This window comes from Chiloscyllium plagiosum, chromosome 4 (genome assembly GCF_004010195.1).
Source record: "Chiloscyllium plagiosum isolate BGI_BamShark_2017 chromosome 4, ASM401019v2, whole genome shotgun sequence".
NCBI classification, from domain to species: Eukaryota; Metazoa; Chordata; class Chondrichthyes; order Orectolobiformes; family Hemiscylliidae; genus Chiloscyllium; species Chiloscyllium plagiosum.
In genome coordinates, this window is record NC_057713.1 from 64,676,905 (window position 1) to 64,690,041 (window position 13,137).

The window sequence follows — 13,137 nt, forward strand, 5'->3', positions numbered from 1 at the left end:
CGGTTCAGTGGCTGCTTAGAAAATTATTTTAATAATAACTTGTTTTTGGGAAAAGTCCCAGTCTCATCCATTCAATGCCTGTTAAATGGGTACAATTAGGAAATGCTAGCAAATTTTTAAAACTAAAAAACTTTCATTTTAAGATCACAGAAAACCTTGCAATCTGCATACAAGCAACAATTTAGTTATTTACTTACTATTCATATTGAAGGTTTCTATGACATAAACAGAACATGGACTGCTGATTGAAATATAATTACACAATTCAATGACTATTATGACCTGAAAATAACTGAAGTGCATGCAAAAATAAAGAACATGCACATACACGTAGAAAGAATAACTTTGTATGGACGCTCTATATTAAATGCATAAAAATTACTCACCTGGCTTAAGATCTAGTGCTCCCAGTGACTCTGAATGTAAGAAATAAAGGGTTGGGCCAACAGTAAATAGAACGTAGTTATCATGACGTTCATCCAAGATAATAAGTACTAAATCCCCAACTTGGAAACTGCAAGAGAAAGTAATAAAATATCAACAGTAAATCGGAATTTCACTAAGCTTTTAATCAAATTCCAAACTGGTTATACGTCAGTACATTTACTTAAAAACCTTTGTCAAATTATATCCCACGGACATTAAATGGCATTACCAGTGCTGAATGCTTCATCATCCTCATCAAAATCCTGGTGCAAAAGAGGTGCACACGAATGACCAGAAGTTTAATTGAACTTGCAAGTAACTATTCCAATTTAAAGTTCAAGTCAGAGGTTAGGCATTCTGTGGCAATTAACTCACCCCCTGGCTCCTGAAAACATGTCCAATTGTCCACAGGGAAGGTAAAAACCAGGAGCAAGATGGAATATATTCCAAATGATTAGATAATTGCAGATCAAAATATTTAAGAAGCTTAACACCATCCATGCCAAAGCAACCCACTTGATTGGAATCTTATCATCTTAGATATTCACTTCTTCCTCCATCTGAAAACCATGATTGTTCAGTGTACTACCCACAAAGTGCACTGCAACAACTCAGCAAGATTTATTTGATAGCATCTCCTGAAACTATGACTTCCAAGAGGGAGAACAGGAGAATGGAATCACTGTCAAGTCTCTCTACAAGTCTTGGTTGGTATATTTTGTTGTCCCTTTATCTGTTAGTTCAAAACATATGACCCTTCGCAACACATTTTGGTAGTACTTTCACCAATGAACAACAGTAGTTTAGGCAGCAACATGGGACTTGTGATAAACACACATTGCCAACAAAGCATATGTCATAAATGACTGAAAATAAAAAGCTTGTTCCAAAAAACAATGAAGATGGCCACTAATTTTGGAAGGTACATAGGATTTGTGGACTTAGATTAAAAAAGTCATTTTTTCTATCATAGTAATCAATTACTCTCGTCACCAATTGCTCAAATTGCACTGGATACTCCATGAATACAGAGCAGGTTTTAGTTATCCATGTTTATTTTCCTAGTTTTGTAATCATAGCATAACTAAAGGAAAGATTTTGCTTCAAAAGATCAAAGTTTCTTCAGAAAGTCAGTACAGATTCTTGAGGCTTTCAACTTATCACAATATCATACTTTAATGTATAAACTCTATTATTGTGCCCCTCCACTGCAGTCTAGTATATTAACATACATCATGAGGAGCAGAGGTAATAAAACTGATCCTGGCAATATCCACCATAAACCTTCCTTCAGTCCCAAAAAACAACAGTTCACTATCAGTCTTTGATTTCTTTCACACAATTTGTTAATGTTGTTCCTGTTGATCTAAGCATTCTAAAAGTGCTTAGTCCATTGTGTTGTAGAGTGTCAAAAGCCTTTTAGAAATTAATCTATATCACATCAAATGGCTTTTGGATTTAAACATTCTGTAACTACATCAAAAAACTCTAGCAAATTTGATAAATAAAATTTATCCTCAAGAACTGGAAACTAGATTTCCTTAACTAACTCACATTTGCTTAACTATTACTTTTGTTCCAAATTAACATTTTTCTAAGTGTCACTGGAGGTTAAACTGATTGAATGAAAGTTACTGGGATGATATTTACAACCTTTCCTGAACAAGAATATCACATCAGCAATTCTCTAGTGCTCTGGAATCACACGAGTCAAAGCAAGTTTGGAAACTTATGGTGAGTGCCTCTAAAATTTCCACTCTCACTTCAGTATCTTCAGATGGATCTCATCCAGTCCTGCTCCCAGATCAAATTTAAATACAGATGAATAACTCTATCAAGCTTAAAGATTTCAAGTCCCTGAGCTATCTCCTCTTTTTCTATGATATGGGTAATAACTTCTTTCTCAATAAATATAGATACGAAGTGTTAATTAAATACTTCAACTATGCCTTCTACTCCCAGGTCAAAATTCCCTTTCTCCCCCCAAATCAGCCCATCACTTCCATTTACCAGTGTTTCCTTGAATTTTTTAAAAAAATAATATTTTGGATGTGTTGTGATATACCTCTGTAGCCACAACATCCTTGAACCTGTATCTTCTGACATCAGAGGGATTGACACTACTACTCAAGCACAAGACTCCTGAGACTCAATTTAAAAATCTTTTGAAGAACCAGCCACAACCTCCACCAAGACTCAAGGTCAACACTGCAATATATAATGCCTTTAGATAAAAAAAAACCATTTAACAGAGCATCTCCCCTTGCCTTGTATCTTGTTTGTTCATGTTATTGTTTGTGTTTCAAAACTGCAAAATAATCTTTCAGAATTTTAGTAACTGTCATAATTTATACTGATTAACCAAATCAAGATGTTAGTTTAAAGTAACCTCTTTAATGCGGTTTAGTCTTCATAGCGGTAATGCATGTCCTAGTACATATTGAATGTTTCTGTTTAAAAATGGAAAACTTGACATAACAATTTCAGAATCAAAAATATTTATTTACACTTCCATATTTACACCTGGTTGAAACAATAATGGATTTAAAAATACCATCTAATTGGTGGTTTTCTGTGCATTGCATCTCATGCATAAAGTTTGGCAGGATGTGGAAAGGAAAATTGAAATATTATGTGGCCAGAGGGTTGGTCAGCTGAAAAGGATTCATATTTTAAGGTCATGGAATCCATTTCCAGATAAGGATAGCCTACACAGTAACTATTATCCGAATGGAGTGGAAACAACAGATTTGCAGAGATACTAAATACAGAATAAAGTGGAGTGGAAAAATAGTTTTGATCTTAACAAGGTTAATAAAGCTATTCCAATAGAAGTTGATAACTTTGGGGGGAAAAAAAAAAGAGAGAATATTGTACAGAAAGAGGATGTATTTGAGGTTAATAACAGACATCATTTATGGAAGCAGATTAAAAATAGAAGCGCATGGCAAGTGGTGAGAGATGTTGAGCTATGAGTTACAGCATAGTTTAGTGACACAGCAGAAATTTATTTTATTAGTGATAGACTGCAAGCAAGACAGAAAGATACCCAAGGTGGTCTTGTCAACGACTGAAACCTGAAACTTTCACATTGAATCAGAGCAATGTGATCAGTACAAAGATTTTCTGAAGGGGCAAATGGACTTTTTCTCTCCTCTCTGCACTCCCATCTTCCCCCAATAGTTAAAGACTAGGGAGTATTACTGCCATTGTGTAATGATCAAAATGTTAATAACCAGATTTTAGAACAAATGATAGGAAAATAAAAATGTACAGAAAGATGAAATAATAAACATTCTTATGGTTTCAATGTTGGTTAATAGCACATCCAAGACAGCTATTAAAGCTTATTTTAGTTCCGAATCATTGCATCAGGCAAAGCAAGACCTGACTTGCAAAATTCATATCAATAGCAAATGTCCGGTTTGAATTGTCCAATATTAACCGGTGTTGTTTTCATTTCTACCGATAGGTTACATCGAAGCATTAACTTAAGTGTACTTTTGCAAATGATTTAAATATGACCTTGTTCCAAATGTTAGTCCAAATGCTTTCCTGAAGGACTTTGTTCCAATTTTGTAACACAAGTTTCCTCAATTTCCATACCAGAGGAGCTATTCTTGCAGACTGTTCCCTTATGTAGAAGTGAATCACTCCACCCAGAGGCTGAAGTGAGAACTGATCAAGTTAGTTTATTTCAATGGCATGTAAATAAATGAGACAATTCAGTAACGCAAACCCCTTCACTATCTGGTCAGGAGGAAATAATTTTATTTACCGTCTCAGATAAATAAACAATAAAACAACAATAATCCAAGTCACAGGAAATCAAGACAAGCTAATTTGCAGGTGACCACTAATAAAGAGTTCAGTAATCTAAGCCAGCAAATCAAAAGGCGAAAACGAAATCAATGTCTGACATTCCTGAGCAAAAGGCCAATGACCCAGATTCTGTAGAAATAATGAAAAAGCTATCAGTACACTCAATCATTAAAACATCATATTGAAAAGCAACGTCTGTGAAACACAAGTGCAGCTAAATGTGAAAATCCAGAAGTTGCAGTTTAAGCTCCCTTAAAACTACAAAACTACACTCCACTATCACCTGATGAAGGAGCGATGCTCCGAAAGCTAGTGTGCTTTCGATTAAACCAAAGTTTTCTTCTCTACTGTTGATTACCATTTTTGATGTTTATTCAGTTCTGTTGGAGAAGTATCCAATTGGTCTCTGTTTCAGATTTGACATCAATAAGGAAAATAGCCCTTACTGCAATGTCACTCACATCACCTAGTATGCTCGTTTAAAATTTGGAGCAGCAAACAAAGGCTCACTGAGCTTTTCAAAATCATAGTGCCATACTCATACAGCACGGAAACAGACCCTTCGCTACAACCAGCCCATGCCGAACATAATCCCAAACTAAACTAGTCCCTGTCGTCGTTAATGATGCAGCTGCTGTGCATGATGAAGAACATGATGTTCCTTGTTGTTGTGATATATGGGGAGATGTGCTTCTGCTTCTACCTATGCAGTCCGGGGCAATATTCAACTTTAATCCACTGTGTCCCATGTATGTCCCTTGAGTGTTAGCACATTCTCTTTTGGTGACCATTATGTCAGGAATTATGTCAATATTTGCTGGAAGATGACTTCCAGTTGTTCGAACTGCCTTTCCCAGACATCTTTGTACAAGAAGATCGTCTAAGTTTGCTGCATAATTAGATAATCTTGTCACTACTTGTTCAGACTTTGAAAGAGTTGGAGCATTTCAGAGCCTGAACAGCAAGACTCCACACTGATATAACCAGTTTCGAGATATGAAGGCAGAGATTTCCTTCTCACTGGCAGTCAATGGAACCAGCCAGTACACCTGGAGAACATCACTGAGTATTGTAGGCTGCTTCACATCACCTATCTATGCAATCCTTCAGTTTCACTGCAGCTTTACTTGATTCACCCTCGAACACTATGACTAATGTTCGTTTGATAATCAAGGATTTATTTAAAACCATTTGCACTCTCAAGTGCATTTTTACAGGATTCACAGCTGCAGTCAGAGAAATAGCCTGGTCTGCTATGCTCTTTGATGACTCCTATTCGTGCTCATGGTGTTATGCTTTTCCCTTGAGCTTCCAATAGTTAGCCTCAACTATTGATGAGGCTCCCTTCATTTCCCCTATCTCACTGGTTCTCAGTTTCCTGTCATTCATACTATGTTTTCTAGTTGTTTGGGTGACTAGGGAGGGTTTCTTCTGCAACAGGAGTTTATGAAGTCACTCAGTCATCAGCCAGTGTGGTGAATTGCTTTTACCCAGTCACATTCTACTTCCTTAGGTGCATTTTTATTGGGGAGAATATGGAGTTTTTGAATGCAAAGAGAATTAGTTTACAGAAATATTCTAAAGCGGTTTCTAATTTAAGAATCCATGCCAATAGTTAAAAACAAGCTGCTTAAGCGTCAAATTCCAGGTACATTTGGCCAGGCCATTTCCTGAGGGTATGGAATTTTCAATTTTATGCCTCCAGCACAAACCGGTGTACGCTTAAGATAGTCTTTTTTACTGCCACGTAAATCAGTGGTACTTTCCACAGATAAGAGGGAGTAAAAATGCCCACTATACCTCAGGGATGAGATCAATGGTCATAATGAAGTGGATAAGAGTTAAGGTGTCCACTTTGGTAGGAAAAACTGTGTCATTTAAACAGTTTTTGATGTGCAAAGAGAATGTGGTGCCCTTGTACACCAGTCACTGAAAGCAGGCATGCAGGTGCAGCAAGCAGTTACGAAGACAAATGGTATGTTGCTCTTCATTGTAAGAAGGTTTGAGTATAGGAAAAATTAAGTCTAACTGCAGCTGTACAGGACCTTAGAAGACACAATTGGAATACTGTGTCTTTGGTCTCCATATGCAAGAAAAAAAAGACATACTTCCCAAAGAGGGTGTGCAGCAAACATTCATCAGACTTATTCATAAGAGGAGAGATTAGATTCACTTGCTTATGTTCAGTAGAGTTTAGAAGAATGGGAGGTAATCATAACTAAGTATAAAATTTTGATAGTGCTGGGATTGTGTGTTAGTACAATGGGCTTGCCATTTTACACTAAGATGAGGAGAAAGCTCTTCAGAGGGCTGTGAACTTGCAGAAATGTCTATGACAGAAGACTGAAGGTCAAGTGACTATGTTTAAGAAAGAACTCAATAGATTTCTAGAGGCTAAAAAAGTGTCAAGAGGTATGAGAGAGAACAGGAGAATGACACTGTGATAGAGGACCAGCCGCGACCATGCTGAATTGTCGAATGGATTGAATGGGCAGAATCCCTTACTCCTGCGTCTTCTATCTTTCTTTTTAAAAGCTGCTTATTGAATTCCTTGCCTTGTTCACACAAATCCCAGATATCCAATGCAGTGATTTATGCTGTTTTGAATTTCCAGAAACAAGAATTAAAAAAAAAAATCCCATGGAAAGTCTATTGGCAACAGTAACTAACCACACTGGTAATGACAAGGTCTGAGCCAATATCTTAAATGACTGCTTTTGAGATTGATGGTGGAGGATTACAGTGAAGAGGAACGAAGAATCAAAAACAAAATCTCTTCATGAACCAACACTTATACAATCTAACCTCAAAAGTATGTTGATGTCTTCCAGTATCAGTTATGCAAATCAGTTTTTCATTATGCAGCTAAATCCATACATTATAAAGAAATGGATAGGTACAATTTCAAAACATACCTATAAAAAGAGTTCAGTGACATTATACTTTAATGACTGGGAAATACTTACTCTCGAATAGCTATTTTGTCAGAATGTCTGGAAGATACAGAAGACATGCTCTGAGACATCTGGAAAAGCAAAAAGTCAAACATTAGCCCAAGAAATATCATAATTATTACATCGTGATTTTTTCCAAATAGATTTTAGATATTGTAGCCAAACACAAGAGCTTGCTGTTTCGGCTGGTAATGGTCCCAGATCAGAGCTCATAATCTAATTACATAACCCAATACCCTTTCACATTTCCTTTGAGTGTTTACCTACTTGTCTCTCAAATGTCTCATATTCTTGAGGTATTTGGTCAGAGACAAAAACTGCTCCCATTGATGGAAAAAGTGGAGGACACCATTTCACAAAATTAGAAGTAAATGAATGAAAGCTCTTTTTTCTTTACAAAGCACAGCAATTGGTGAGGCGAGAGGAGGTGGAATATGCTGCTTGAGAGATGATTGATGCTTATTCAGTAATTTTGATCCATCAAGATACAGATATGGTGAAATGTTTTTAAGACATGATGTGTGAAATGGAGAGGGTACCTAGTTCATGTGGATTCCCATGTGCTTGCTTCTACCAATGAATATTGTGGACTTGATTACGTCTTGGTGAACAGCTGCAGTGTTTGTGTCTTGTAGACAATAAATAATGTTCCTGATTTATTCCTGATGAAGGGCTTTTGCCCGAAATGTCGATTTTACTGCTCCTCGGATGCTGCCTGAACTGCTGTGCTCTTCCAGCATCACTAATCCAGAATCTAGTTTCCAGCATCTGCAGTCATTGTTTTTACCTAATAAATAATGTTGTTATTGTGATGGATTTAATGATTAATACATATGTGGCTATGGTGTCACTCATGTCACTACGGTGTCACTGAGCCATGATCCAACTTGTGTTCTTGGAGCTGCACGCATGCTGGCAGATAAAAAACAATCCAAAGAACAGCTGACATGTGCTGTATGAATGGTGGAAAAGCTTTCAAGTGGTGAGTCAATCAATAGTGAATACCCAATCTTGCACCTGCTTTTGTAGCCATAGAATATGGCTGATTCAGATGAACTAGAAACATGTGTCAACTGGGGGTTTAAGTGACAGTACTGTTAGTAAGTCTAAGGGCTGGTAGAGAGACTCTCTTGTTGAAGACAGTCATTGCGTGCTATTATAGGTAATATCTGTTGGGGATAAAGGAGAACCATTGGAGAACAGCAGCTTGCTAATCCACAACCATTTCCAGTGAGAAGGTCAAGGGCCAGTAGCTGGTGACACCCCCTCCCTAAAAAGGTACTACTGTTATTACCTATACCAAATGGAGTGCAGTTCAAGGCAGAAGCTCACCACCACCTTTTCAAGGACAACTGTGGCTGGGCAGTAAATGCTGGTCTAGCCAGCGATGCCAGCATTTCATAAATGAACTTTTAATAAACCAATTTCTGTTCACAAAAACAACAACTCATGGTGTAATGGGTAGCATATTGGCATCAACAGAGGATTTGTAGGTTAATAGGGAGCAGAAAATAAACATAAATTGCTCTTTTTCAAATTAGCAAGATGTAATGAGTGATATGCCACAGGGTATGGCGATGGAACCTCAACTGTGTAAAATTTATTTAAATGCCATGGATGAAGGGACAGAAAATGTAGTTGCTAACTTTGATGCTGAGAGAAAGCAAGTTGTGAAGAGGATATTGAGGTTACAAAGAAATACAGATAGGTTATGTGAGTGGGTGAAGATGTGGCAAATGAAGGAAAATGAGAAAATGTGAAGTTCTCCATTTTGGTAGGAAGAATAAAAAGGAAAAAAAATCTAAATGGCAAGAAATTCCACAGCTGTGAGAAGTAGAAGGATCTGTGTTTTCATGCCCAAAATGGTTAGTATACAGGTGTAGCTATTAGGAACATTGTGTTGTCATTTATTGTGAGGGAAGTTGAATAAAACTATGATTTGGAGAAGGTTGTGCTTCAGTTGCACAGGGCACTGCTGAGACTGCAGTTGAAATGCTGTGCAGTTGACGAAACTAATACTTGGAACTGGGGAGGGGGTAATGCTGTTATGTTATGAGGGAAAGCTGGAGCTGAAAAGTAAGAGGTGACTGAAATGAAACAAGATCCTGAGAAGTCTTGACAGAGCATACATGGAGAGAACATTTCCTTTTATTAGAAAATCTCAAACTAGGTGTTGCTATTTAAAAGTGTCTTTTCAAGATAATGAAAGTGAAGCCCTCAAATTTTTTTTAAAGTCAAAGTTAGATAGACTCTTAAGGGGGTGAAAAGTTATCAGATCTAAGATGAGAATGTAGATTTGAGGTTACAATCAGATCACATTTGATCTGATTGAATATCAGAGCTGGCTAGATTGTTCAGATGTATAGGTGGCATTAATATTGCTTGCTACTTCCTCCCAATCCTTAATGCCAATTTCTGTCTTTAAAAACTATTTTATAATTCATAAAAGCTAAAATCAATTAACATATACATTCTTCCAGAAGTTACTCAGGGACACTTCCTATTGATCAGCTCAGTAACAAAACTGGCAGATTTTCTGTTGTGCCTCAGTCAGAAAACTGTATGCAGCAAAAGGATACATAAAATTGAAGTAATAGGGTGGGCATTGCAGCAGTGGGAACGAGGTTGGTGGAAGAGAAAGCAGTACCTTGAATCTTCATTTAGAATAAGAGTTCCTAAGTCACAGCTCACAATTACCACTGCGGTTGTGGGGCAAGCAACTGGAGTAGCTGACTTGGAACCTACAATAGTGACTGTGAAACTTCTGGTGAAACAGTACCGGGAGCCAGTTATTGTTTATGTCCGTGTATGATTAAATCAGTGTGTCCTAACAGACTTGTCTCAGAAACCTCAGAGTGCCTTCAAAATGGCTCTCTAACTGCCTCCTCTTCATTTTTTGGGTCGCAGCAATTTTCAGGGGTTAAAATGGAGCCATAGTGGGAAAACATTTTGCAATCTTAGCTTTAGGATTTAAATATAAACTGTTCTATAAAGCAATCAATTTTGGATTATATTCAATTCCAGATTTAATCATTCTCTGTATCCACAAAGTCATGGAATCAGAGTCATACAGCACGGAAAGAGAAACTTCGGTCCAACTCATCCATGCCAAACATAATCCCAAATTAAACTAGTCCTGCCTGCCTGCTCCTGGCCAATATCCCTCCAAACCTTTCCTATTCATGTACTTATCCAAATGTGTTCTAAATGCTGTAATTGTACCCACATCCACTACATCCTCAGGAAGTTCATCCCACACACGAACCACCCTCTGTATAAAGAATTGCCCCTCAGTCTTTTTCCAAATCTTTCTCCTCATACCCTAAAAATGTGCTCCCTAGTCTTGAAATCCACCATCCTAGGGAAAAGACAACTACTATCTATACATCTCATTATTTTATAAACTTCTATAAGGTCACCTACACCTATAAGGTCAAATAACCTAGTACACTTTAGTGAAAAATGTCCCAACCTTTCTTTATAACTCAAACCTTCCATATCCGGCAACATCCTAGTAAATCTCTTCTGAACCCCCCTCCAGCTTAATAATATCCCTCCTATAACTGGGCAACCAGAATTGGACAGAGGGCTCACAGAATGAGCAATGAAGGCATGCATGCGAAATACCTTTTTAACCACTCTCCATATGTGGCACAAACTTCAAAGAATTATGTACCTGCGCCTCTAGGTCCCTCTGTTGTATAATTCTACCCATGGCCCTACCACTAATTATATAAGATTCTGGATTAGTGGTGCTGGAAGAGCACAGCAGTTCACGCAGCATCCAAGGAGCTTCTTTTGTTTGTTTTACCAAAATACAATACACCTTGCATCTATTCAGATTGAACTCCATCTGCCATTTTCAGCCTATTGACCCATTTGATCAAGGTCCCTTTGTAATCTCTGAAAACCTTCTTCACCATCTATTATGCCACCAATTTTGGTATTGTCCCCAAACTTACTAACCATGGCTCCTGTATTCTCATCCAAATCATTTAGGTAAATGACAAACAAAAGAGGACCCAGACCTGATCCCGTGGAACTCTGCTGGTCACAGACCTCCAGTCCAAAAAGCAACTCTCCACCACCACTCGGTCTCCTGCCATTAGGCCAATTATGCATTCAGTTGCAAGTCACCCTGAATCCCACGTGACCTAACTTTGCTAATTACTCTACCATGCAGAACCTTGTTGAAGGCTTTATTAGAGTAAGCAATGTCTACTGCTCTGCCTTCATCAATCTTTCTTGTAACTTCAAGAAATTCAATCAAGTTTGAGAGACACTGTTCTCCTTGCACAAAACCATGCTGACTGTTCCTCATCAATTTTTGCCCCTCTCAATGTCCATTAATCACCTCTAATAATTTACCCACAACCAATGTCAGTCACACAGGTCTATAGGCCCCCAGTTTCTCCTTACAACCTTTCTTAAAGGTACAACATTAACCACTCTCCAGTTATCAGGCTCCTCACCATGGTTATAGATGTTGCAAATATTTCTGCAAGGGATCTCAATTTCCTTCCATACTTCCCACAGTTTTCTGGAATTTGTTAGATCAGGTTCTGGAGATTTATCCACCTTTATATTCTCCAAGACTTCCCAAACTTCCTCTTCTGTAATGTTAACTGTTTCTAAAACATCAAAGTTTATTTCTCTGCATTCTCTAGCCTTCAATTTCTTTCTTCACAGTAAAAACTGACATGAAATATTCATTTAATATCTCTCCCATCTCTTGGGGTTCAACACAAAGATGACCACCTTCATCTTTAAGGGACCTGCCCTCTCTCTAGTTACCCTCTTGCTCTTAATGGGGGACAGCACAGTGGTTAGCACTGCTGCCTGACAGCACGAGGGTGCCAGGTTCGATTCTAGCCTCGGGCAACTGTCTGTGCGGAGTTTGCACATTCTCCCAGTGTCTGCCTGGGTCTCCTCCGGGTGCTCCGGTTTCCTCCCACAGTCCAAAGATGTGCAGGTCAGGTGAATTGGCCATGCTAAATTGCCCATGCTAAATTGCCCATAGTCAGAGGGAAATGGGTCTGGGTGGGTTACTCTTCAGAGGGTCAGTGTGGACTTGTTGGGCCGAAGCGCATGTTTCCACGCTGTAGAGAATCTAATCAAACATCTTTAGATCATCCTTAACCTTATCATCCAATGCTATCTCATATCCCCTCTTTGCCTTGCTGATTTTTTGTTCAGAATGCTCCTACATTCTTTATATTAAGAGATTCAATTGAACAAAGTTACCAAATCTAAAATAAAATTCACTTTTATTCCTGACCAGACTCCAATATCTTTATTCATCCATTGTTCCTTAATCTTACCAGCCTTGCCTTTCACTCTTACAGGAATATAATGCCTCTGAACTTGTCATCACACCCTTGAAAGCCTCCCACTTGTCAGTCGTTCCTTTACCAGTGAATAGTCTACTCCAATCGACCTTTGAAAGTTCTTGTCCCATACCATTAAAATTTGCCTTACTCCAATCAAAAAATTTAACTTTTATGGAAGACTTATTCTTTTCCATAACCACTTTGAAACTAAAAATTATAATCGCTAGACCCAAAGTGTTCTCCCACTTTGATTTCAGTCACCTGCCTTGCCTTCTTGCCAAAAAGAATGTGTAGTTTTGCTTCTTCTCTAGTAGGAGTAGCCACATATTGATAAAGAATGTCTTGAACACATTTAACAAATTCTTCACCATCCAAACCTTTAACACTATGGTAGCCCAAATCAATGTAGGATTGCTGCAAAAAGACATTTTGTTGAAGATTTTTGTCTTGTACTCATCAGGATCATTTACCAAAAATACTCAAGGAAAGAGAAATTCAAATTTATACTGAATTGAGGAGTAAGTAATTGAGATACCCTACCCTTTCAGGTTAAACCAAAGATTTGCACAACAGATGAAGCTAGCTAACTTCACACTGCTACTATA

The 13,137-nt window shown here is 37.9% G+C and overlaps 1 protein-coding gene across 4 annotated transcripts in view; it reads right to left on the bottom strand.

Annotated features, from left to right (window-relative positions):
- rb1cc1 (RB1-inducible coiled-coil 1) overlaps nucleotides 1-13,137 on the bottom strand; it is a 194,693-nt gene that overhangs the window by 19,882 nt on the left and 161,674 nt on the right. For all 4 annotated transcript variants that reach the window (XM_043688325.1, XM_043688321.1, XM_043688324.1 and 1 more), the window contains 2 exons: nucleotides 7,215-7,273; nucleotides 387-514 (listed from right to left, as the gene is read on the bottom strand). In XM_043688325.1, coding sequence (XP_043544260.1) covers nucleotides 387-514; nucleotides 7,215-7,273 — 187 coding nt within the window. The remainder of the gene's footprint in view (nucleotides 1-386; nucleotides 515-7,214; nucleotides 7,274-13,137) is intronic.